The sequence below is a fragment of the Carettochelys insculpta genome, chromosome 1 (genome assembly GCF_033958435.1).
Source record: "Carettochelys insculpta isolate YL-2023 chromosome 1, ASM3395843v1, whole genome shotgun sequence".
In the NCBI taxonomy this organism is placed as follows: domain Eukaryota; kingdom Metazoa; phylum Chordata; order Testudines; family Carettochelyidae; genus Carettochelys; species Carettochelys insculpta.
Genome location: NC_134137.1, coordinates 162,334,316 through 162,356,100, shown reverse-complemented (window position 1 = coordinate 162,356,100; position 21,785 = coordinate 162,334,316). Strand labels below are relative to the sequence as shown.

The following is a 21,785-nucleotide window of genomic DNA, read 5'->3' as shown; positions in this document are numbered from 1 at the left end:
TCTCTGCTCCAAGCCTCATTGGGGCCCCAATGGGCACCACGCATCCAGGGCGGAAGAGGCAGCTGTGGGAGCCAGGGCTCACCTCCCTCCACCCTGTCCCTCGAGTAGGGGTCCCTTTCCTTCCCCTGCCTTCCCCTCCGCACCCAGGTAGTACGCCCCTGCTGCCCAGATGCCCTGCCCTTGTAGATAGTTGACCTCACTCTCTTGTGTTAGGTGAAAGCAGTTTTTTATTGTTCATATACATTTACTATAGTTCGTTATTTAAATAATATGTTTTGGTTGGCACCCCTGTGTCCCTGTTTTTTTAGGGGGGTGCATGGGAACCTGTTTTGGGGGCCTGGTTCAGAGGCCCTATGGGTGAAGGCCTCCCAGAGAGCCTCCTGGATGCAGACCCCCTCCTGGTGGAGCTGCTGGTTAGGGGCCACAGGTGGCTGCTCGTACTCCTATGGTGGTGGAGCCAGGCTTCCATGGTGCTGTGTCCCCTCATGCACCTCGATGATGTTGTGGAGAGCACAGCAAGTGGCCACAAGCTGCGGGACATTCTCTACCCCCACATAAAGGCGTGTGAGGAGGCACTTGAACCGTGCCTTTAAGTGCCCGAAGGCACACTACATGGGGTTCTGTGTGCATCCCAGCTGGGTGTTGAAGACCTCCTGTGATGGGGTCAGGTGCCCCCTGTAGGGTCACTACAGCCACGACTGCAAGGGGCACACCAGGTCAGCCACCAAGCAGAGTGGCATGGCATTGTTGCTAATAATGACCTTGCATAGGGTGACGTATGTGCCCACCTCCATTCAGTGGCAGAAAAAGGAATTCCTAAAGATGCAGGCATTGTGTGCCTGACTAGGCCAAATGATGTATACATTGGTGAACTGGCCTCAAGCATCTACCACCGCCTGGAGCATGATGGAGTGGTACCCCTTGCAGTTGACATATTGGCCAGCACAGCAGGATGGGACCCTGATGGGGATAGCCAATGCCCTAAATCACTGGGGTCCCTGGGCTGGGCTGCGATGGGGCCTGATGTGTGACTTACCTCGAGTATGATGGCCCCAACAGGGGAGTTGTCCACCTCAAATTGGTGCCCCATGGACTGGTAGCTATCAGGGGTGGCCAACTTCCAGAGGACGATTGCTAAACACTTTTCCACCAGGATGGCTGGCCACATCCCTGTGTCCTGGTGGTGAAGTGGGGGGCTAGCCAAGCACAAATGTGATGAAATGTGGCCTTCTGCATACAGAGGTTCCGCTGCCACTGTTTGGCTGTTTCTACACAGGCCACTTCCTTCAGAAGTGGCATGCTAATACAGGGAGTGAAAGATGCTAATGAGGCATGGATGCAAATTCCCCGTGCATCGTTAGCTTAACATCACGTGATTTCGAGTCCGGAAGACTGTTCTTCCAGACTCCAAAATGCGGTGTAGAAGCATGGACCCAGGCAGGCTTCCGGAAGGAAGTCCTTCTTCCGGAGGCCCCTTCTTCCCCAAAATTTTCGGGAAGAAAGGGCCTCTGGAAGAAGGACTTCCTTCCAGAAGCCTCCCCAGGGCCACGCTTCTCCATGGCATTTTGGAGTCCAGAAGAACGGTCTTCTGGACTCCAAATCATGTGACATAATGTCAATGAGGCATGGGGAATTTTCATCCGCGCCTCATTAGCATCTTTTGCTCCCTGTATTAACATGCCACTTCCAAAGGAAGTGGCCTGTGTAGAAATGGCCTTTGTCCTCCCACTGTGCCATGACCACCTGGGCCACCAGTTGCTGCTGGTGGCATGGTTCCAGATGTGGTGGACGGGCTGTCAGGGGCCAGGCTGGGGCAGGAGTGGGTCTGGGCCCCCACTGCTCAGGCTGTATTCATGCAGCAGAATGAGGAAGGTGGCCAGGAAGAGCACCAGGACCCTTGTCATGGTGAGCCTGTGCCGATGAAGGACTTCGGGGTCCATGGCCAGCAAGGGAGCTGTTGCAGGAGCAGCAATATGGTGAGCTGTGCAGGGAGCAGTGCAACAGGCCTCAGCAGCTAGTGCAGGGAGGGGATGTTGGTGGGGGGCTTTTAACAGGCTGCATGGCTGGTGCCCTGGAAGTGCTGTCCAGCCTGGCGACCTGTCTGAGGTGTTTTCTGCCCTGATCTTTTGGAAGGGCATCCACAGATGTGTGGACGCGATCTTCCAGAAGATTGGGCAGCTCTTTCAGATGCCACTTTGGGTGCATCTACACTTGCATTCCTCTTTTGAAAGAGGAATGCAAATGAGGGAAATCGAAAATGCACATAAGGTGCATATTTGCATATTTGGCACCTCATTTGCATCTCTTTATTTTGAAAGAGCTTCTTTCGAAAGAAGAAAACTGCTTTTTTGAAAGTAAATCCCATCTTTGAAGCATCTACACTGGCTTTCTTCTTGTGAAAGAAGCTCTTTCGAAATAATAATATGCAAATGAGGTGTCAGTTATGCAAATTTTTACCTCATTTGCATTTTCGATTTTCCTCATTTGAAAGAGGTATGCAAGTGTAGACACAGGTCTTGTGTGTGGATGCTCTCTTCCAGAAGATGATCTTCCTGGAGATGACTTCCAGAAGATCCTGTTCCAGAAGAACTGACACGTTGGCTATGTCTACATTAGCACACTACATCGAAGTAGCCTATTTCGATGTAATAATATCAAAATGGGCTACTTCAACGCATATCATCTATACGTCCTCCAGGGCTGGTGCCGTCGATGTTCAACGCTGAAGTAGCAATGGAGAATGTCAAAAGGAGCCGCCCCGGAAGGAAATGCAGAGAGTCCACACACACAAGTGCTCCCCATCGAAATAAAGCTCCCCATCGAAATAAAGTGCTCCCCATTGAAGCAAAGCCCCAAGCAACTCCCTTAAAGGGCCCTTCCCAGACACACTCGCCCTGCACAGCATGAGATCCACAGAGCCAACAACCAGTTGCAGACCCTGTGACCGCAGCATGGACCCCCAGCTGCAGCAGCAGCAGCAGCAGCCAGAAGCCCTGGGCTAAGGGCTGCTGCACGTGGTGACCATAGAGCCCCGCAGGGGCTGGACAGAGCATCTCTCAACCCCTCAGCTGATGGCTGCCATGGAGGACCCTGCTATTTCGAAGTAGAGGGACGCGGATCATCTAAACACGCCCTACTTTGACGTTCAATGTCGAAGTACGGCGCTATTCCCATCTTCGGATGGGAATAGCGATTTCGATGTCTCACCACCTAAAGTCAATTTCAACGTTGAAATAGCACATGGTGTGTGTAGACACGATGCGTGCTATTTCAACGTTGGGCCAGCAACTTCGAAGTAGCTGGCTAGTGTAGATGCACCCATAGAAACACAGCCAGAGAGAGTGAGAGCAAGGAGTGGGGGGGAGACAAAGAGAATAAGCCATTATATTTGATGTACTTTAATCAATGTAAAAGTTTCAGCGGGTAGCCATTTTACTCTGTAACATTGGTCACACAATTGACTGGTACGTCTTTTGCTGTTGTATATACCCTGGAATCTGTAATTTACATTACAACCCATATATTGATGAGGGTTTTACCCACAAAAGCTCATGAGCTAATACATTTTTAAATCTCTAAGGTGCGATGGGGATTCACTCATTGAAGTGTTTGCATATTTAATCGGAGGACTAGGAAATTAAAAATGGATTTAAAAAAATGTCTTTTACTATCTCTTCAGTAAACATGTTACCCTTTAAAAGTGAGTACAGTCTTCCCCCGTCTTACAAGGGTAATTTGTTCCTGAAAAACCCCTCTTAGGGCGAATTCTCATAAGTCAAAAATGTAATTACTATTAATTTCAATGGGAAAAAAAATTATGCATTCCTGAGCCCCAAAATGTACACCCATTTATGCTAAAACAACACCAAATTCCATTAAATCCGGTGCAAGGGTATGGACAGGGTAGAGCATGGCATGGAGAGGCAGCCCGGCCTAAGCGCAGCTTAGGTTAAGTGGGGAGGGGGCGCTGCCAGGGGCTGGCCGTGTGGGGAGCTAGGAAGGCACAGGGGGCTCCAGCTGGTTGGGGTGATGCCTCTCTCATGTGGGGCTGTGCGGCAAGGAGGCCCCGCCGGTGGCAGCCGAGGCGGCAGCAGCGGGTAAGCCAGGCGCTTAATGGGAGGGAGCGCCACAGATGGTGAGCGGCACCCATGGCACAACTGTGCAGGGCGGGTGGTGGCAGCCCCGTAGCTGCCTGGGGTGGGGTGAGCAGCAGCAGCTGGACTAGGCTGTGCGCCCAGCATCCACGTCTCACAGAGCGGCATGATCAACTGTCAGGACTCGGACGAGTCTACCTCCCCGCACCAGACTGCCGTCCTCTCGCAGGCATTGCTGCCCCCCTGCACGGCCTCTTTGCCAAGACCAACACAACTGACTCCATCCCCTCGGTGCTTGCCTACCAGAGCCGCCAGCCTCCAAATTGGTCCTCGTAAATGCAAAGAAATGCCTTGTAAGCTGAAGTAGGGGTATTAAATGAAACTCCTCGTAAAATCTAATTCTTGTAACTTGAATGGGCGTATCTCAGGGTATGACTGTACAGCATGAAGTGAAAAGTGGAGACCTAAAAGTCTTGTAGCTACTGCCTAGCAAACTTGCAAAAAATATTTTTTTCCAGGTTAGGTCAAAGATGAAACATAGAAATTGAGCAAGGTTGGGGAACAAAAATAAATAATAAATGGAACTTCATGGTTGAGGGATTAGTAATGAGCACCTTTACTCACAAACTTGCGAATTCAAATATGTACCCTGGAAAAACTGTAATGACTACATTTTTATGATGACTACAAATCAACATCAGTACAAATTTTGCATGTGCAACTTCCCTGATCACCAATAAAACACCCTTCCCCCCGAAAAAAAAAAAAAACTTTCTTGTCCTGTCCTTGGTATCAGTGTGGAATACCTTGCTATGAGATCCGATTCAAATCCATCTGACCTTCAAAATTAAGGAGTTAAAGTGCGAATAGGATGAAAAAAGATGATATTTTGGAATTGCTGCAGCAAATTGTGACTGATGTGAAGAATGAAGAAATTTTGCCCAGCAGATAGAATATAGACTGCTCTGTAAAGTCATTTATTCACTCTATTATTTTCTGTGGGCTACAGAAAGACAGGAGATATCCACCTCAAAAAGAGGTAGACAGAAAAACACTAGGAATAGAAGTATCTCCAGGACTTTTTATGAATACAAATACATTACATTACATTACAAATACACAACAAAAACAACTCTGTATTTTGGTTTTTATATTGATTCATTACAGTATAATTTCTCATTCATTTCTCCTCTTTCCAGCATTTAGATAAAATCTGTTCCCAAAAGAGATGTACATCAAACACTTGTTCTCCATTTCCCCGCCTCTTGCAAATAAAGAGAAAAAAAGACATAACCAACCTCTAAATAGATTGTAAACATTTAAAAATATCCAACTCAGGGCATCTCCAGTGAGCTGCCGGTGCGTACTGCATGAACAGATGAAAATTGATAACACTTGTGAATAGTGTAATGACTTTTCCATGCTCAAAATATATTCATCCTGAAGTGTCCTTGTGCATTTGTTTCTACAATAGGTTTTTATGGTAAAAAAAAGTCCACTCCTATGAAAATCATTTTAGTGCTGTTCCTTATTATCTAGCCAATAATTTTAAGGAGTCTGATTCCCTCTGCATAAAGAAATCTGTCACAAAGAGCCAATCCAAATCATTCAAGATTGCCACTGAGGAAAAATGACACATGGCAATTTAGTGGACTGAAGTGGATACATCATTCATTCATAAGCCACTTCAGTCCATACATCATTCATTTCTTACACAGAGGCTCATTTAGCCACTAACCACAAGCACCGTATTACTTCTATGGAGTAGGAAGAATAACTCCATTCTCTATTTTTCTTGGAGCTTTTTTTCACTGCCCCCCAGTGCTGCCTCTGCTTGATAGTCATTTGACGTAAACGTCTTGGGAGACAAGGAGCAATCCTCCCTTTGCATGGACCAGGAGCAAGCAAATGGAGCAACATAACTGAAATATTATAACATTTTCCTATATTTAGAATATAAAAACAATAACGTAATATTAATTGAAATCTTAGAAAAATCATGGAAGAGATTCCAAAAGACTGAAAAAGGGCAATTATTGTGCCTGTATATAAAAAGAGAAATAAGGACAAACCAGGAAACTACAGACCAGTCAGCTTAACTTCCATATCAGGAAAATAATGGAGTAAATAATTAAAGAATCCATTAGCATACACCTAGAAGATCATAAGGGGATAATTAAGTCAGTTGGATTTTTAAAGAACAAATCATGTCATACCAACCTGATAGCTTTATTTGATAAGATGGCAAGCCTTTCGTATAAGTGGAAAATAATAGATGTGGTATACCTAGACTTTAGTAAAACTTTTGGTTCAGTCTTGCATGACCTTATAAATAAAATAAGGAATTACAATCCTGATGGTTCAGTTTTGGGACTGATTTTGTTCAATATCTTCATCAACAATTTAGAGAATGACATAGAAAATGTGATTTAAAGTTTGTGGAGGAGTCCCAATGCTTTTGAGGGTAGGATTATAATTCTAAATGATCTGGATAAATGGGAGAAATAGTCAAAGGTAAACAGGATGAAATTCAATAAGGATATATGCAAAGTACTCCACTTAGGAAGGAATGATCAGTTGCACACATACAAAATGGAAATGACTGTCTAGGAGGGAGAACTGCAGAAAGAGGTCATAGTGGACCACAAACTAAATACGAGTCAACAGTGTGTATTATGATCAAGACATGAGAAGTAATACTTCTGCTCCACTCTGCACTGATTAAGCCTGAACAGGAGAACATTGTACTGTTGTAGGCTTCACATTTCAGGAAAGGTGGAAAAATTGGAGTAGGTTCAGAGAAGAGCAATAAAACTTATTAAAGTTCTAGAAAACATGAGCTATGGGGTAAGAATGAAACAACCAGGTTTGTCTAGTCTGGAAAAGAGGGCAGTCTGCAATTACCTTAAAGATTATTACAAGGAGGAGGGGGAAAATATTCACCTTCATGTCTGATGACAGGACAACATGCAATGGACTTAAGTTGCAGCAAGAGGGATTTAGGTGGGACAGTACGATGGTAAGTAGGGTGTTCGGAGTTTATTAATGAAGTGCTGTGGTGCATATGCAGCACTTTATTAAGCAAATTTACCCCCGCCCCCTGCAGCAACTTCAAAGTTTTAAACTTTAAAGTGCCGGCTTGCATCTAGCTGCGGCTCACCTGCCAGTACTTCAAAGTGCACGAGGTACTTCCAAGTCCCTTTACTCCTCAAAATTTTGCATGCACACTGCAGCACTTCAATAATAAACTCCCAACACCCTACTTATCATCTTCCCTTTGAAGTAGAGAGGTAGGGTAGACACAGCCAACGTGTTGCTTTTGGTTGTTTTATTCTAGTGTAGTTTAAATTTGACCCATTTGGAGGATGGACCACTAAGATAGTTTCCCCATCTATGTTTCTTCCTTCCATTCCTGACACGGGTTTGTCTCATCTGCTCTTACAAATTTCCCATGATGGAGATTCCACAACTTCCCTAGACAATTTATTCCAGTATTTAACCACTCTGAGAGGAAGTTTTTGAGGAGTAAAGGGATTTGGCAGTACCCCGGGGCCCTTCGAAGTACTGGTGGGTGAGCAGCGGCTAGATGCGAGCTGGCACTTCAAAGTTTAAAACTTTGAAGTTGCCGCGGGCAGGGTGGCGTGGGGTGGGGTGGGTGTAGCCAGACAAAGTCTCCCCCTTACAAGCCAGCTTGCTTGCTGCCCCCCCCCGACCGAGGAGCACACAGGGCACGGAAATGGCTGCTGACAGCACAGTCTTTGATGCCCTCATTGAGGCCCAGATATGCTAGCTTATCGTGACCCTGAGAAGCAGAAAGTACAGATGGAAGGCTAACAGGCCAGACTGTCAACAAGGGTGGGGGGGGCCCCCTCAGAAATCACCCCAGCTGGCATTGATCGATATGATGCACACACACATATCACCCCAGAAGGGGAAGTGCCCCGCCCACACAAAAGAATGTCCTGTACTCCTAAATTGCTTATCTCTTGTCTTACAAGTGCAAACTAAGTAAGAAATGCCCTTGTAACAAACTGGTGTCACAAAGACAGATCAGTATGATCTGGCACCATAGATAAGAAAGAGAATACGTAACCCAAAAGGGGTATAAAAGGTGGGTCCAGCAGAACTCTAAGTTTGAGTGCATTCCACCAACTACCTGCTGGTCGGGTCAGGTGATTGCCTCCCGAGGTCCACTACTGGGGACGCCCAACCTCGTATTCGTCTCTCCGCGGAATTGAGTGACCGATCCGGCTTGGCTACGCTGGTATCGAGAGACATGGAGAGGGTAAGATACACCCATGCTAGGTCTCCGACTTTTTTTGTGCACAGCTAAAGAATTAGAGCTCTGTAACTAGATGTCATTGTATCAAGATATTGTGTTAGATGGTAACAGATATCTTTGTATTGGATTGTAACGTAACTTGTTAACACCTGTACTTTGCTAGCATATGAGAAGTAAACAATAGCCTTTTGTAACTGTACGCTTATAACTGTAGCTTAAATAAACTGGTAACTAGTTAAGCTCTGAGCCTGACCCTGTTAACCCTTTTGTCACTGCAACGCAGCCGGCACAACAAAAGAACTTTAACCGTTTGGTTACCACAGCCTGGCCGTGGGTGAGAGTGCTAGGAGCTGCCAGCTCTAACAGTAAAAAACTGGGTTGCTTAGGACCCAGGGGAGTACCTCACCGCACATTAACCGGCCACCGGCTAACAGTGGGGTGGGGATTTGGTTAATGAACTGCTGCATATGCACCGCAGCACTTCATTAATAAACTTCCAACATGCTACTTACCATCCTCCTTTTGAAGTAGGGAGGTAATGTAGACAAGCCCTTAGGCTTTTCCTGAGTGTGTTACTGATGCATCTCTTCCTTCTGATTGCAACATATACCACAGACAACCTTTCTCTGCCCAAGAAACAGCCTGTCCACAGAAACCAAAACTCACCTTTGTGCTTTATAAAACTTTAAATCCAGAGCCCCATAATCATATTGTATATTTGGAATGTAAGAAACCAAGATGGTACCATCCACAGCTTAATTCTAGCTCTCACGGCTCTGACATTTTGCCATTTAGGCTGTTGAATCTTGAATGTTAGTCGCTCTGCAGCAACATTGCAAAGGAGTTGTTCAGATCTTCTGCATTTTTTTAATGTGTCATGTCCAAGTACATCACTCTTTGCGCTATTTATTTTTTTCCTTCTTATGACTGAAATAATACAATAGAACAGTAGTATATATATGTGTTACGGCATATGACAGAATCTCTTAGGAACATACTCTTTATAGCTGTGTCTACACTGAGCCCTCGTGCTGACAGTTTGAGGCAAATAAGGAGTTGCAAAAATGAAAAATTGAGGCTCATTTGCATTGTTGTGTACATAATATGCATATTCACTTGACTAATTTGCATATTCATGGCAGAACTTGAGTACACTAGATGTGATTCTGCTGGCAAAAAAAACCCATTGTTGGCAGCCCCTTATGCCTATTAAGAATCAGGCATAAGGGGCTGCTGACAAAGGCATTTTTTTTTGTTGTCAGGACCAAATCTACGTGTATTGATTTCTGCCAGAAATATGCAAATTAACCTCATGAATATGTACATTCACAACATGGATATACAAATGATTCACCATTTTGCATGTAGGCTGCCTGTTTGCATCAAACTTTAGGCACTAGGGCTTGGTGTAGATATAGCCTATGTGAGGCCGGCACCTTTGAAACTATTTTTGCAAATGCAGTTTTTAAATCTGCAGTCTTGCTATTAGGTGTTGTGGCTAGCTTTTGGATTGCCAAACTGTGCTTATTATAACAATTTAAAGCATAAATTGTCTTTCTATGATTAACTACACACACGCACATATATGCACACAAATTCTCTATGCAGCCAGTTATCAGAGCTAATTTTTGAATGACAAAAGCAGCAACTAAGGGACAGATGCCTAGTGTTTAAAATTATCTTATGTTACAAAGCTTTCTTCTACAGTGGCAAGTATTCGTAGCATTTTACATCATTAAGGACTATGGAGCCAGAATTGTAACAAAACACTTTAGTCCATTACATTTTTTTCAGTAATATAATGATTTTTTTTTTGAATAAGATAATGAAACCCAATAAATAGAGAAAAGGAAGGGGACAGAAGAGGAAAAACGAAAGCTGTTTTTCCTCAAACAAAAATATAAGAGTTCAATAAAATCTTACATACACTGAACTTGCAGAACATGTGGTTAATATCTATAGTGAGACTCTTTAGAAAATAGATGTTCTAGCCATGAGTTTTATTATAATTATATTCTTTGAGGTTAAAAGAGAAAGATAATTCAAACATGTGGGGTGTGTCTTCATGAGTACTCTTCTTTCGGAAGGGGCGTGCTAATGAGGGAGTTTGAAAGATGCTAATGAGGTGCTGTCATGAATATGCAGTGCCTTATTAGCATAATGGCAACTGTGGCAATTCAAAAGTGCTGCTTTCTAATCGCATGCTGCCTATGTATCTGGGGGCCTTTTGAAAGGACGCCTCAGTCCTCAAAAGCCCCTTCTTCCTAACACCAGCTACATGGGTGGTGCGTGATTAGTAAGCAGCACTTTTGAATTACTGCAACTGCCATTTTGCTAATGAGGTGCTGCATATTCATGACAGCACCTCATTAGCATCTTTCAAACTCCCTCATTAACATGGCCCTTCCAAAAGTAGGGTGCTCATGTAGGCACACCCATGGAGAAATGATCCAACATATTCAGATAAAAAATCTGCTACTATATATATTTTTGAAATGCTAAAAGTTTTTATTGTATATTAGTGCTGTAGGGGTTATTTTTATTTTGGACACACATTTAGCGTATGCCATGCTATCAGTGTTGTACTGTTAAAGCATGAGCTAGCAATAAGAGTGATACTTTCACAATCATTGTTAAGTAAAATGAGGTCTTGTGTAAAGTTTTCCATTGAGGACCATTTATGTTTGCCTGTATTACGATGATAATCCAGTGAACCATTCATGGTATGAACATAACTGTCACCCTAAAACCTGTTTCTCTGCTCCAAGTATCCCCCTGGGTTCAGGCGTGGATGTGAGTTTATATGCTGTGTATGTAGTGATAGACTCAGCTCAGATATTGAGTATCTCTCCATTGTCATTTTTAAAATGAGTTATATGTGAAATTGCTGCACTTGTGAGTTGTTGCTCGTTCTGTTAAACCTGTTTGTATTTTTATGACTTGACCTTTTGTGCGTAAATATTTACTCATCTGGCTTGTCCTCCTAAAGGAAGATAAGATGCATCCATTGTGTCTTCTTGAGAAGTTTGTTTTCCCTGAATCCTACATCTGCAAGTGTTGCTCCCATCTCCACCTTCACATAGTGCATACTATTCTAATGGAGTATAGAAAAAAAGCAGTCTCCTATTGACATGAGGGTTAGTGGAGGAAGAGATAATCCCAGTTCCAATGGTAATTCATGATTGGAGGAGTAGAGTGCAGGTCAAAGTGGTTAGGTTGCTACTGGAACAAAAAGTATTTTTATCCTAATGTAGCAGGGTGTGATGTGCCACCCAGTGTTTCAGGATCTAGAGAACCACCTGACACAAGGGAGTTAAATGTGCATGTGAGGACACAGCTTGCTCCACAAAGAGGGCAGCGTGGATGGTCTGCTGATTGTGAATCTGTTGCTGCTTTCTTTCTGATTGGAGGCTGATAGCTCAGTTGTGAGGGGTGGAAGAGCTTCTGTGGCAGCGGGGAGGGTGTTTGGTAAGAAGTGGGTCATAGTGGCAGGATAACTGGAGGTTCTGGGATTATTGTGATATCCAATGCACTCAGCAGAGTACATGTTGGGACGACCTGGGTACTGCAGCCTAGGTCTGGGATCACCTCCCAGTTCCAAGTTAATTTGCACTGCCAGACATCTCCAAAGGAGTGGAGTACTTCAGTGACCTCATGTTTCGGGTTTGCCATTACACAATGGTATTCCTGAGATTGCTTTTGTTTCTGCTAGGATGGAGTGAGCTCTTACAAACAAGTCAAGGAGGGAGGAGATAGGGTGACTGAAGGCACAGGTTGGGTATATGTCATAATATATTTGGTATACTTAATATACATTCATGTGATTTGTTTTGTATGCATTTTCATATTTCAAGTGGGCAACATACTACAAATGATATATTCATTGACATAATTACCTTTCCAGCGAGTGCACTGTGTTACTGAAATGAGCAATTGATCACAATCCCTTTATCTAACAATATTAATTTCTTTTTTAATTTTCAGGAACTTCTGGTCAAACTGTTACTGTGGTTACACAAACCGTGGTAACCAAGGAAACTACCATCTCCAAAGTAGAAATGCCATCATCCTTGCTTCTGGAGGTGCCAGCACTGGCTGACTTTAATAAGGCCTGGGCAGAACTCACTGACTGGCTTTCTGTACTGGATCGAGTGATAAAATCACAGATAGTGACAGTGGGTGATCTTGATGACATCAACGACATGATCATCAAACAAAAGGTATGAGAAACATTTAGACGTTAATTTTTGCTGTTGAAAGCCTGTCACAGTTATTAAACGGGTAATCATTTCATCAGGGAACATGAGAGGAAACACTTAAATTAAGGAGCATAACATACAAATTCTACAGTTAATCTGCTTTAAATTGAATTCTAGGAGTTGAATTTTATAATCACTGAAAAAGGAACAAAATAGTTTGTTGATAATGAAAACTACATTTAACTGACAATGTCCCTATATGTGCCATAGCTGTGTAATCAGATCTATCCTGTTTCTAGTGCACCCTTCTTTATGGTATCACAGGCGAGATGGGATCAGATCTGAAAAAAAAAAAATAGAAAGGAAAGATCCATGATGTAAACAGAAAAGGAAATATACCTTTATCACATTTGAGTGCTGCTATATGAACTTACTGAGAGGTTTGTAGCCTGCTGTGTTCCTCTGGTGAAAAGCTCCTCAGACCCTTTTTACAAAAGAACTGTTTATTAAAGCAAGTGTTTTGTCAGCAAACTGCTTAAGTATTAGTCATCTCTGAAAAACAACAAAAATATGGAAATACTTGTGTATAGAAAGAAGAACAAAATTTTAACTTCAGCAACTCTATGGCAATAAAAGTAATTTGTTATTATATAGCCTGAAAGTAATTACCTGCCTTCCACATTTAACAGTGTTCAGTATAAAAGATTCAGCTTGCCTGTGCAAAACTTGAAGTGCTAAACTTCCATTCATTTGAGCACTTGTAAACTGAATTTATGGTTTTGTATTACGAACTATTTCTCTGCTTCATCTTCCAAATATGAGGGCTGATTATCACAGAGGACAGAAATTGAATTTTCTTTTTATTTAAAGAAAAACTGAAAGAACACAGAATTTTTTTATTGTCTACCTCTTAAAAATTCTACAGGAGAAGGATTTAGTCAAATATATAAGCAGCTTAATCCTTTTCTATTTCTTTTTTGTGTATTTCACTTTTTTAATGACTCACAATTATTTGATACTGTTTATTACCCCCTACTCCCACTCCAACACTCTCATTTTGTATTACCTTCCTGAGGTGGAAAAAAAGTTTTGGTATTCATCTCTACCAGTGAATATAGGTCAGGTCAATATTTTCAGAGTAAATCTGTACCTTACTGTACTGTATCTTAAGAATGCCATAACCATATTGGGTTCAATCTAGTATACTATAGAAACTAGATAAAATGATTTTAAACCATTTTAAATACTGTTTTGGCCATTTCTAAGTGACGTGAATGCCAAGAACAGAGGTGTCAGAGATTATTAATATTTTTGTGCCTTTTGTAAAGCTTTAGATTGAAAAGATACATGTTGTCAAATATTTAAAGTGATCTGATCATTTTGATGTTTAAGTTGTAATAGCCAAGGTAATAAATCATTACATTTACATACCTGTAATTTGGGAGGAAAAGCTCAACTAAATAATCATATTGGTCTTCTATGCTGTTCTCCTTTGGAGCTGTTATAATCTGCTAAAATAATAATAGTCTTCAAATAAAGTCACATTTTTGCAATACATTCTATAATTTATCAGTCCAAATATTTACCTTTACAACAATGATGTGTTGTGAAACCTTCAAAATGTGTTGTGTTCGATAAATCCCATTTTCAGAATTAATCTGCTACTGAAAGATTTAACCTTCTTTAGAGCTCGTATCCCATGAAATGCAAATTTCCATTTTTCTATGTACAGTAAAATATAGAACAGTAGATGAAAATATGACAAACACGTCTTAGTATTATGTTTTATTGGGCAGGTCAAGGGCTTCCATTGAACATGGCCTGTTGTTTTCATTTTGGCACCATTGTTCTTATATTATTATGATCCACACAGTACCACACTTCTTTTTTCCCATTTCTGAAGAATTTACAGTGCAGGACATTTTTGGATGTCAGTTGAGATTCTTCCTATTCTTTTTCATCAACACCAGCTGAGTTCTTGTTTCCTGGCTATATAATTATTATTTCTCCAGCTAAAATCTGGAAGAATTTTGAAGCATGAGTGGTAAACAACCAGATTTTCCCTTGATCTGCATTAATTTACTAAACGTTAGCATTGTAAAGTGTAATTAAACTAAAGCCTTTCACAGCTACATCTTATTTTTCAGTACCTCTGTGTGTATTTAAGTCTTCCAAACAACTTTTTTCATACATGGCACATGTCAGTCTTTCCTTATCTACTCCTTCATCTACTCTAGACTTCTCTTGAAAATTTTTTGGGAGTAAGGGCACTTTGAAGTTGCATGGGTACTTCAAAGTGGCCACAGTACATGGCATGCCGGTGCTTCAAAACTTCAAAGTTGATGTGGGGAGAGTTAGCCTAATGAGGTGCTGCATATTCATCACAGCACTTCATTGTTATTCCCAGATCAGGCTGATTACCATGCCCCCTTCTTCGAAGGGGGCTAGTGTAGGCACAGCCTTGGTGTCTGAAATCTTCACTTCTAGTGATCTCCATTAGTAACAAAAATGGCATCTAATGTTATCTATATTTTCTCTAGAGCACTGTAATTTTCAGCGAAGTTCCACGTCTACATGTTTTAAAATTAACTGGTCTATATCTTAGTTTAAGCCTACTTAACTATTTGTTTATGCAGTCTAATGCAGTTTTAGCCTTCTCCTTACCAAACCACACACCATATTAATAGACCAAGGCTGCAGTCATGTAAATTCCACCTAAGAATCCCTGTTCCCTGACTCTCAATCCTGTTATGGCCATCAGATAAGTCTGAGCAGACATAGGGCTTACAGCTTGGAACAGAAAGTCATCAAACCTGATTCTGTTCCTCAGTGTATCACTGAATTGCTATGTGAATTTAGCCAAGTAAGTTAGCTTTACAGTTTCAGACCTGACAACTAATTTTTGGTGCCCCATTTTTTAATTCCAAGTTGTCATGAATGGATGCTGATAAAGGGGTAACCCTTACAGAGGACTCCCAGCAGGGGGTGCTCAGGTAATGGGAGGAAGAGACATTTTGTTAAGCTGAGAACAGTTGCAGTCTGAGAAGTCTTTGTGTGTGTGGCTGCAGAGGAGACAGAGAGAAATGATTGCTCCTAAACAGCAGGAATAAATCCAGTAAATATTCTGGCTGTCTCATAATCAGCCATAGATATGTAAGTAGAAATGTTTAGTTAGACACAATCAGGTTATTTATTATTTTGGGACTTGGTGTGGAGTTGCTCTGGTTAATTTCTTTCCCCTGTACTCTGTGACTTCTAAACTGAATCCCTGGAAAGTAATCCTCTGTACTGCAATTGGTATGTTTAAGTTATTTTCTTTTGTTTTGTGAATAAATTACGTTTTTAAGGCAATGATCAGATTCCTGTGTCCTCAGAAGGGTCTGTATATATTCATGCCTTAGGGGTAAGAGCTTGGGATATCCCAAAGGCAGACATCCCAAGTGTGTCTTTCTGGATCAAAGATTTTTTTTTCACTTGGGTGATGGTAGTCTACCAGGCCAGGGCCAGGGAATCTGTGACCTTGGCATGTTTTTTAAGCAGAACCTTTACAAGCAAGGTATTTTTAAGGTTTTTGCAGGACCCCACTTAATGTACTCAGAGTGTCAGACTGGGGAGGCAACACTGACATCAAGTTGAATCTAATAAGGCCTGCTTTCAGAGGATGCTGAGCACCTACAACATGCAATGAAGTAGATAGGAACTGTGGATGCTCAGCTACACTGAAAATCAGATCAAAGGTGATTCAGCTTAAACACCTGAAATTAATATTCACTATTGAACACGTTGTCCATTTAATTTTTGGAAAGGAATAGTGAGAGAGGCATCAGACACCAAAGGGTGTTGAGCCCACAGTTATTGATGATGATCATGATGATTGCTTCAACTGCTTTATTTGTAATATTGCAGTACTTATCCTGCAGAGTCTGAGGCATATTATGATCTGTGAAAATGCGTTGACACGTCTACACACAACCCCATTAACCTCAGAATCCAGGTCTGTGTTTGAACTGATTTATGATGCTGCAATTTGATGCTGCAGTTTGTCTGAAAGTAAGCATCCAAAAGTAGACACACCCAAAGCTTTAGAAAATGGCCTTTTTAATACCTTACTTGAGAATCATGAAAGAGGTCTTTGATTTATTTCCATGTCTTTCCTATAAATATAAAAGTTAAAGAATATTTTAAAGAACAAAAAAGAAAATCTTCCATAAACATAGCAGTACATATAATGGGGTATTTTCCAAATTGTACGAGTAAAAACAAGTGACTTTAAGCTGTCCTTTTCTTAGCAACAGCATATAATGTTATTGACGCTACTTTTTTAAGATCATTTTGGTCGGGTTCATTTCCCTCTTGTTGTCTAATCTACACTAGCCCAAAACTTCGAAATGGCCATGAAAATGGCCATTTTGAAGTTTACTAATGAAGCGCTGAAATCCATATTCAGCACCTAGTTAGAATGCCGGCAGCCGCAGCACTTCGAAATTGACGCAGCTCACTGCTGCACAGCTCGTCCGGACAGGGCTCTTTTTCTAAAGGACTCCGGCAACTTTGAAATCCTTATTCCTAACAGCAGATAGCTTGAACTTTGCTTGAAAGTGGCCCCAATGAATTGGAACTATGAATGATTACAGTAGTAAAGTAGCAAGTGCAGAGGTTTTGTGTGTGTGTGTGTGTGTGTGTGTGTGTGTGTGTGTGTGCGTGCGCGTGGGCACGAACATCTGTATAAAAAACAGCAAAAATGTGATCTGGCCTTACTGTTGTTAAATGTTAAAACAGAAAGCAGTATGACTTTAAAATATAGTAGGAAGTGCATGCATTGTGTAGAGAAAATGAGTTTTCAGCATAGCAAAAATTTATTATCATGTCTAATAATTTCATCCTCTTTGGAATTATCGTTCCCCATATTTATTTCAAAAACAAGAATGGGAATAGTTTTTGTTTTTTCTTTTTGCAGCAGTAATGCATATTTCTTGAACTCGAGTCTGCCAAAGTGGTTTTAAAAGTACATTAATACATAGTTCTCTTCTGCATAATTTAAGAAACAGACACTTCAAAATATTGGTATAAGAGTTCTAATTTTTACTCAGAGGGGTACAACAAGGAAAAAATAGAGTCCTGTATGCTTTGACTCAAAGGATATATCTTTTGTAGCAGATGGGAGTTCAAAGCTCTAAAATGACCAGCATGTTGTCTGTAAACTGAGAGACAAAACAGAATTATATGAAATTTATCTTCTATAACTTGATACTTTGGAAAGTTGGGGGAAAAGATGAAAATGAATAACATACTGCATGTAAATTGCTGAAAGAATCAACATAATAAATTTCAATTCAATTGGTTTTCAATGATGCTTCATTTTATTCTCATGACTTAAGAGCAGTCAGAGGCTGCATCTACACTTGCACTGCTCTGTCAAAAGAGACATGTAAATGAGGGGAATAAAAATGCAAATTAGGTGCAGGTTTACATATCTGGCACCTCATTTGCATATTCTGCTTTCAAAAGAAGAAAAGCAGCGTAGACGCAGCTCTTTTGAAAATAAACACATCTTCAAAATAAGCCTTTTTCCCTTTAAAAAAGACTCTTTTGAAGATCGGGTTTACTTTCAAAAGAGCAGCAACTATACTGCTTTTCTTTTTTGAAAAGAAGCTCTTTCGAAAGAAGAATATGCAAATGAGGTGCCAGATATGTAAATCTGCACCTAATTTGCATTTTTATTTCCCTTATTTGTATGCCTCTTTCAAAAGAGGAATACAAGTGTAGACACAGCCAGAAAGACTGGACTAAAGGAACAATTTGTGAAAGAGGAATGAGTGGACATAGACAAATTTTCTTCACTTGCTTTACTATGGAAACGGTGGTAACTTCAACCTGTTTTGGCATGATTATAAAAATACGCTGGAAAATGTTTGTCCTCTAATTTGTCATATTTCCTCTGCAATTAGAGGAGACTATGCAAAGTTCAACGACAATTAATCATACTATTTTTGCATTATAGATAATTAAAATTTAACACTCATTTGTGCCGGGCTTTTTTCTGGGCAGGTGGTAATTTAAAATAAGCCCTTAGAAGGAGGTCACAAGCCTCCTAAGAACAGATCCCAGGACCCGATCAGTTCCCTGCTGTAAACCCAGGCAGGAGAGCCCCACCCCAGTGTGCACTAGACTCCGCCCAAGCCTCCCAGCGGGGAGTGGCTGGCAAGGAAAGGCGAGACCAAGGACAAGGCAGAAATAGGTGAAACAAATTAACTATTTTATTAAAGCACACTGTTAAATAACAAACTAACTATACTGAACTAAACAATAACTATAGCTATAATCTTACGATGAACATTGTTTGCTGGATTGTAGATTCCTTGGTGTAGTTATAAATTTTTATTTCTCCGGAAGGCAAAAATTCAGTTTATTAGTGATGGAAAGGTGAAAGGGGTGAAGGAATTTATATTATCCCTGCTACCAACTTTTATAGGTGGAGGGAGGGGTGCTAACCCCCGCTCCTGGCCGAGGGCAGGGCACTACCGCTGCCCCAAAGATAGGCCCTTGGGGGTCAGTCGAGGGTAGCTCCTCTATTTGTGGGAGGCCCTCCGATACCCCCTTTGTGGGCACTTTTTATGATGTGCTCCTGGGAGGCCTCAGCTCTTCCTCAGGAAGCACTGTGTTGGTAGCTTGCGGGAGGCGAGGAGGCTGGGCCTTCACTTGCTATATGCGGAAGAATATAGGTACCATAAGGTAGGGGATAATACCTTCCTAACAGAACTATCAATAAAGGATTCAATGTTAAACCTATACTATAATAACAACAATACTATCAATATAAAGCAGTAAACAATTAATAATTAAATGTGCTGTATTATAACCCTGGGCACACAGGCCTGGCCCTGAGGGTCAGGCCCTCGGGTTCTGTGCCTACCCCGTCGGGCCAGCACACTGCAGGGGCGTGACCCCTACACCCCCGTTGGGAGCCCCGATGTCCCAGGTGTGAGTCTGTATATGTATTTGCAAGTAATGTTATATGTCCTGAAGAAGAAGGTTGTAGTTGGTAGAAAGTCCAGTCCGGTGAGAGCGTCCTGTCAGGTAGGTAGTCACAGCCGACAGTGCCGCAGGTGGAGAGGTGACAAGATGGTGGCCTCCGGGTTAAGCAAGGGCAGGCCAGTTTGACACTCGGCTTCCGCTCCTCTGAGGCCACTTGCCGCCGGTGCCACAGGTGGGAGGGGATGCTTGCGAGCGGTGGGACCGCACGAGTCCAGGCCAGTGCCGCAGCTGGAGAGCAGTTCTGAGGTGATTTTACCTCAGCTCTCAGTGATTTCACCTCAGCTCTCAGTGATTTCAGGTGCTTCGCCCCCTGAGGGCTGGCCTAAGGGACTCAGCGGACGCTGCTCTCACAGCCACGCTTCCCTGTGTAGGAGTGCAGAGTCCTGTCTTCACCTCCAGGGGCCGCAGAGTGCTTCACAGCACCCGCTTATATTCTGCATCCTCATGTATTATTCATCATGCCATTTACATATTCATGATCTGAAGGTGAGGTTTTCAACCAGGTCCTCCTGGCCATAGAAGGTTCTCGAAGGTCTTACCTTCGCCCAATATGAGGCCTGGAATTCAAATACCTGATTATGAATTATCCATGAGTTCAGGTTACCGGAAAAACCAACTGTCAAAAAGTGACCGTTGGTAATGCTGCCAAATGGCAGCCTGTGAGACTTTGGATTTTTTATGTGCCTGCACTGATTTTTCATAGCTAAAGGCGTGTATTCCCTGGCCCACGGGGATGATAATGTCCTTAGATGTTATAAAATCATGACAATTTGGACCTTTCATGTAGTTAAATCTAATTGATTCCACATGTGCCAGCTGCATTTGAAGAAAAAGAGCTTGTAATTTAGTAACATTATTAATGAGTTTCTTTGTGGGTTGTTTTGGGTCTAATCCTAAACTCACTGCTTTGAACAGTCGACTTTTGCTATAAATTTTGAGGTAGCAGAATCAGGCACAATATGTGGGTGAACGTTGCCCTCTATTTAGCAGCTGTAGCTTTCAAACTAAGTCAAGGCCATTTAGACCTAGGGAGCGATAGCTAATAGAAGTTCTCCATTAGCCTGCATGCTTTGCAGCTGCAAGGCCAAAGTTATTATGGAGAATGGATGGTATTTCCATAAAGTTGCAACTACAGTGCTTTTATATGACTAATCTTGGTTCAATTTTATAGATAATTTTGGCCCCTCTTTATCTTAAAAATAAAAACAGAAAAAGCAAAGCTGAAAAAATGTTTTCAAGTATTTAGAGGCAAGTCTTTTTTGACAGCTAAAATGTCTCTTAAATCTATGATAAACTGATTGTGTACATTCTGAGTTCAATAGACTTGATGTACTTGGGCAATGGAAAATGTAGTGTGCCCATCCTTCAGGCCTTGACTGGTTTAAATATACAAATGGAGGACGTGCCATGATCTGTGGAGAAGCTGCATGTCATTTGAGAAAAATAAGGAAGAACACAGCACCAATGTTCTGATTACAAGAAATCAGAGAAAAGTGGAGTAGAGAGTAGTAATTTAAAAAAATAGGAAAAGTTAAAGGTTTATTACATGCCTTGTTAAAAAACATTATCTAAAAACAGACAAAATTAGCATTTCGGTAGTATAATTTTTCTCAAGCTTTGAGCATAGTTCTGTAACATATATTTTATTACTGCTGCTTAATAAGTACTGTGTGTACACCTGAACAAATGGCATCATCTCTGTTCAGTGGAATATGTTGTTACATTTGCAGAAAAGTTTTCTATCTAAATTGTTTTTCCCTGCAATTTTTACCAAAGATTTCACAAAAAGTACATGCTTTCAGCAGAAAGCTTAATTTTATTTTTATTGAAAAAAACCCAAAATATTCTGAATAGTAACAGAGAGAAAGCTGTGTTATTCTATATTCTATCAAAACAAAAAAGCAGTCAAGTAGCACTTTAAAGACTAATAAAATAATTTATTAGGTGAGCTTTCGTGGGACAGACCCACTTCTTCCGACCACAGACATACCAGAACAGACTCAATATTTAAGGCACAGAGAACCAAAAATAGTAATCAAGGTTGACAAATCAGAAAAAAATTATCAAGGTGAGCAAATCAGAGAGTATAGGGCAGAAGATGGGGTGGGGAGGTCAAGAACTAGATTAAACCAAGTATGCAAAAGACACCCGAAAATGACCCAGAAAATTCCCATT

At 41.6% G+C, this 21,785-nt stretch overlaps 1 protein-coding gene across 11 annotated transcripts in view; it reads left to right on the top strand.

The window, feature by feature from the left end:
- DMD (dystrophin) overlaps positions 1 to 21,785 on the top strand; it is a 2,199,436-nt gene that overhangs the window by 1,564,047 nt on the left and 613,604 nt on the right. For all 11 annotated transcript variants that reach the window (XM_074994601.1, XM_074994607.1, XM_074994584.1 and 8 more), the window contains one exon: positions 12,361 to 12,596. In XM_074994601.1, coding sequence (XP_074850702.1) covers positions 12,361 to 12,596 — 236 coding nt within the window. The remainder of the gene's footprint in view (positions 1 to 12,360; positions 12,597 to 21,785) is intronic.